The 4,119-nt window shown below is 42.6% G+C and overlaps 1 protein-coding gene across 1 annotated transcript; it reads right to left on the bottom strand.

Annotated features, from left to right (window-relative positions):
• Nucleotides 1-403: 403 nt before the first annotated feature.
• LOC138946817 (uncharacterized) lies at nt 404-3,445 on the bottom strand. Its single transcript, XM_070318219.1, has 3 exons — nt 3,325-3,445; nt 2,378-2,619; nt 404-418 (listed from the first exon to the last, which is right to left on the bottom strand). Exons 1-3 carry the CDS (start codon nt 3,443-3,445, stop codon nt 404-406), a joined length of 378 nt encoding a protein of 125 aa, XP_070174320.1.
• Nucleotides 3,446-4,119: the final 674 nt, after the last annotated feature.

Raw genomic sequence — 4,119 nt, 5'->3', positions numbered from 1 at the left:
CACGTGTGGAAAGTTCTCTTGTTTCAAAGCAATTTTTGTCAATTTAGCGGGTAATACAGCGTAACGATAATTCGTTGCGGGAACGAAGGTATTTATGCTCTTTATGCACTCGAGGTTAATTACGATCAAACGTTATAAATTACAGGGTAGGAGTGGTTTTGGCGTACCTCTGGCTGATTTTCGTCTTTGTCGGGGCTCCCTAAAATGTGCGTCCCTGCGTCATGGACGCACTAGAAGTCAAAAATACCGCACTACACTACTCGTCATAAAAAAACTATACAGATGCGTTTGAGGGCAGATCTTTCTGATGAGGCCGTTTATCGTAAAACCAATTATATGACTGGAAAGGCCGTTGATTTCCGTAACTTATTTAGAAAACAGATTGAGTTTACATGACGTAGTGTCAATACAGTGGAATCTGCAACACAGACAACCCCCAAAATCAAATTCGCAAAATCAAGGTTCCCGCGTTAAAATTGACAAAAAATCAGAACTGCTAAAACATAACATGTTTAGCATATCCTTAGACAGAATATTCAAATCTGCATCACATTCAGTCAGCTTTGTTCACATATCTTGTCTAACAAGGACGCTATGGCATGCTGAGCGGTGTAGGTGTCAATCCTCTCAGCATGCAGGCATAAAAGGCAGTTTTTGAAGCCGTTTTAGCGGGCAATGAGACAAACAATGGTAATGATATAATACCCTGTCTAATTAAAGGAGTAATGTACTATAGACACAGTCACCTTTGACATTTAAAACACAATCAGACCCTTGTTATAAGTTATCTGGCTGTTTTGCTTTACTTGATCTGACTCCTCCGAAAGCGGCGTATGGCTGCCTGAATGGCGGGGTAAAAACGGTCATACACGTAAAAGCCGTGGGAGTTTCAGCCCATGAACGAACAAACAAACAAACAAACAAACTTGACCTGACAAAAGTGTTACTAAAAATTTCACCAACACAAGGCTACCAGCCGAAATTGCAGTAGTATAGACTATGCAGTGACAGTCCGCAATAGTCGATGCAGTCCATCAAAATTATGGTTATTAACTATAGGTCACGGCCAACACATCTCTATAAATAAAAAACAATTATATACACTGCCTTCAGGTACTTAACAAACGAGTGAAATTTTACGTGTATGACAGTTTTTACCCCACCATTTTAGGCAGCCATACGTCGCTTTCGGAGGAAGCATGCTGGGTATTTTCGTGTTTCTATAACCCACCGAACTCTAACATGGATTACAGGATCTTTTCCGTGCGCACTTGGTGTTGTGCTTGCGTGTACACACGAAGGGGGTTAAGTCACTAGCAGGTCTGTACATATGTTGACCTGGGAGATCGGAAAAATCTCCACACTTAACCCACCAGGCTTCCGCGGCCGGGATTCGAACCCACGACCTTCCAATCAAGAGGCCGACGTCTTACCACCCCGCCACAGCGCCCGTCAACATCAAACCAATGTCCACACTCTTCACATACAGCATCCAGGATGTTTATAGTTTGGTGTTTGTCCAAGTCTAGAGATATGCTCTCATCCCATGTGTCACATCATAGACAGATTTATAATATTTTGATACGTTTAACAAAATGCCCTGGTACGAACCTGACTACCTGTGATAAAGCGAACGCGTATGCATCACTGACTACAGATTTAAATTCAATGCGCCACCTCAAAGGGTCAAAGTTGACCCAGGCACAGATCCATCAGAAACGAAACCATTTCTGTAAAAAACTCACATACTTTTTTGCAACAATGTCGGTTCGAATTGATAGAACGTAAACGCTTAAGACTGTTTTTGAATCAAAAAGAATTGCTTGTTCTTGGTTGTTTTCATGGTTTTGTGTTTAGGTTGTTTATATCTTAAAAGAATTGAATGGAATTATTTTTTTAAAATTGATATACTACAGAAATCACAAAATGACACAGCAAAGAGCTAAAAAAAAATTAACAAAATTGACTGACAAGTTAGTTGACTGACTCTCAACTAACTATCCAACGGACTAAATATCCAACAAAGTTACATTTAAGTGACTGACAACTAACTAACTAACTGATTGACTTACGATTACACTGACTAACCCATGTTTCCTTCACTCACTGACTGGCAATTAAATATTGACCAAAATCGTCAAAAGAATAAAACAAAGAGCAAAGACGAAAAAACAAAGGAAGGAACGCGCGTGCGTGTAATCAAGCATCCGGCTTCACTAGAAACCCAGAAAAAGTGTTCCACAAAATTAATAACCGCGGATATTCTCCGAGTTCTGCAAGATGATCGTCCACACTTTCTGACCTTTCAGCACGTGCGTGGTGACAGAAGTAGAGCCTTGCTCGTAAGGGAGCCAGGTGGGTGGCTAGAATAGCATACAGCGATGCCACTTTTGCCGTCTTGTTTGATGTACATTTCTTCCCCCATTGAATCGACGGCCATGCAGTTGGTGAAGAAGACGTACGTTCCAGAAACGGGCGCGGTAAAGTAGCCGCTGTTACGGTTGTAGGCGTTGCCGATGTTGGTGGTGACGACGTTGTAGACTATGGTGCCCTGAGATGCCACGTTGAACGGGTCTGAGGAGTGGTGGGCGTGGAAGGCTACGTTGATGTTCGCGGCGTCTGAAAGCGATGTGAACATTTAACTTTGGAGTGTAAATTGATGAGAGGAATGAATAAGGTTGTGTGGGGGCACAGAGGGCCGGGTGATGGTGTATTATTAGGGTGTGTTTTGGTGTGTGTGTGTGTGTGTGTGTGTGTGTGCGTTTGTGTTTGTGTGTGTGTGTGCGTATGTGTGTGTGTGTGTGTGTGTGTGTGTGTGTTTGTGTGTGTGTGTTTGTGTGTTTGTGTGTGTGTTTGTGTGTGTGTGTTTGTGTGTGTATGTTTGTGTGTTTGTGTGTGTTTGTGTGTGTGTGTTTGTGTGTGTGTGTATGTGTGTATGTTTGTGTGTGTGTGTGTTTGTGTGTGTGTGTTTGTGTGTGTGTGTTTGTGGAGATGAGGGGGGATGATATTGTGTGAGTACAAGAGAGAAAGAAACAGACACAGAGAAAATGTCGAGGAAGATGAAGAGGAAAAAGGGACGGAACAGGAATCAGGAAATGAAAAAAAGGAAAACCGCACACACATGATTAGATAGACAGAGATAACTAAAGCACACTCGCATACATACACATACACACGCACACGCACGCACGCACGTACACACACATACGCACGCACAAACACAGCACACACGCACACACACACACACACACACACACACAGCACACACACACACACACACAGCACACACACACACACACACAGAGCTAAACCATACACACTCACCAAGTTTAGCCTGCATAGCGGTCAGTTTTGCATTGAACGCCGTCATCTGTTGTGACAGTCCAGCTACCACCGTTTGTAAAGCGGATACATCGTCAGATCTTTTCTCTCGCCGTATCTCCATTGCGGTTGCCTCACAACCAGAAAAAAAAGTACTAGCGCCAATAAAACGACTCCCTCAACTGTGCTCATTTTGCAGAATTGGTGGACACAAAAGTCCTACGTATTTTAATCAAGAAGGGCAGGCGAAATTTCCTTGAACTGATCACAAGTTGACTTTCTGTATCTGGACCTTTGTTCCACACACAACCAACTTTGCGTTGCCTTGCCTTGCCTTGCCTTGGCTTGCATTGCCTTGCCTAGCCTTGCCTTGCTTTGCGTTGCCTTGCCAAATAAGCATTGCCTTAAAGACAGTTCGTTTTATGTTTTAAAGCTAATGGTTTATGGTCGTTGTAACGGTAACTAGACTGCAAACGTAAGACTGCTGGCTCGCGATTCGAGTCAGTGGTCAAACAGTCACGCTTACACTGAAGGCTACTAGTGTTAAAGGCGCAACCCTTACCGTGTGAGCAGGTCAGCTCACCATCTCAGATCTGTTTACGTTGGATAACAAAGATCCCTCCAGTGGGACACATACGAAAACTCAACATCCCAACTGCTTTTTTGTGTTACGAATTAAATTCAGAAGAAGAAAAAAAAAACAATAGAGAAGGATGATTCCCGCCTGTTCGACAAAAACATAAAATAAAATAAAATAAAATAAAAAGGAACAACAAACAAATGTAGACTAAGAAGGGT

This window comes from Littorina saxatilis, linkage group LG14 (genome assembly GCF_037325665.1).
Source record: "Littorina saxatilis isolate snail1 linkage group LG14, US_GU_Lsax_2.0, whole genome shotgun sequence".
Lineage (NCBI taxonomy): Eukaryota > Metazoa > Mollusca > Gastropoda > Littorinimorpha > Littorinidae > Littorina > Littorina saxatilis.
The sequence above is the reverse complement of the archived record's forward strand: the minus strand, read 5'-3'. Positions and strand labels throughout refer to the sequence as shown.

Excerpts from the sequence above, each read along its gene's own strand:
- LOC138946817 (XM_070318219.1), bottom strand. The coding sequence starts at position 3,445 with ATGGAGATACGGCGAGAGAAAAGATCTGACGATGTATCCGCTTTACAA. Across the intron at positions 2,620-3,324 it reads CGCTATGCAGGCTAAACTTG|ACGCCGCGAACATCAACGTA; the intron begins GTGAGTGTGTAT and ends CATCGCTTTCAG.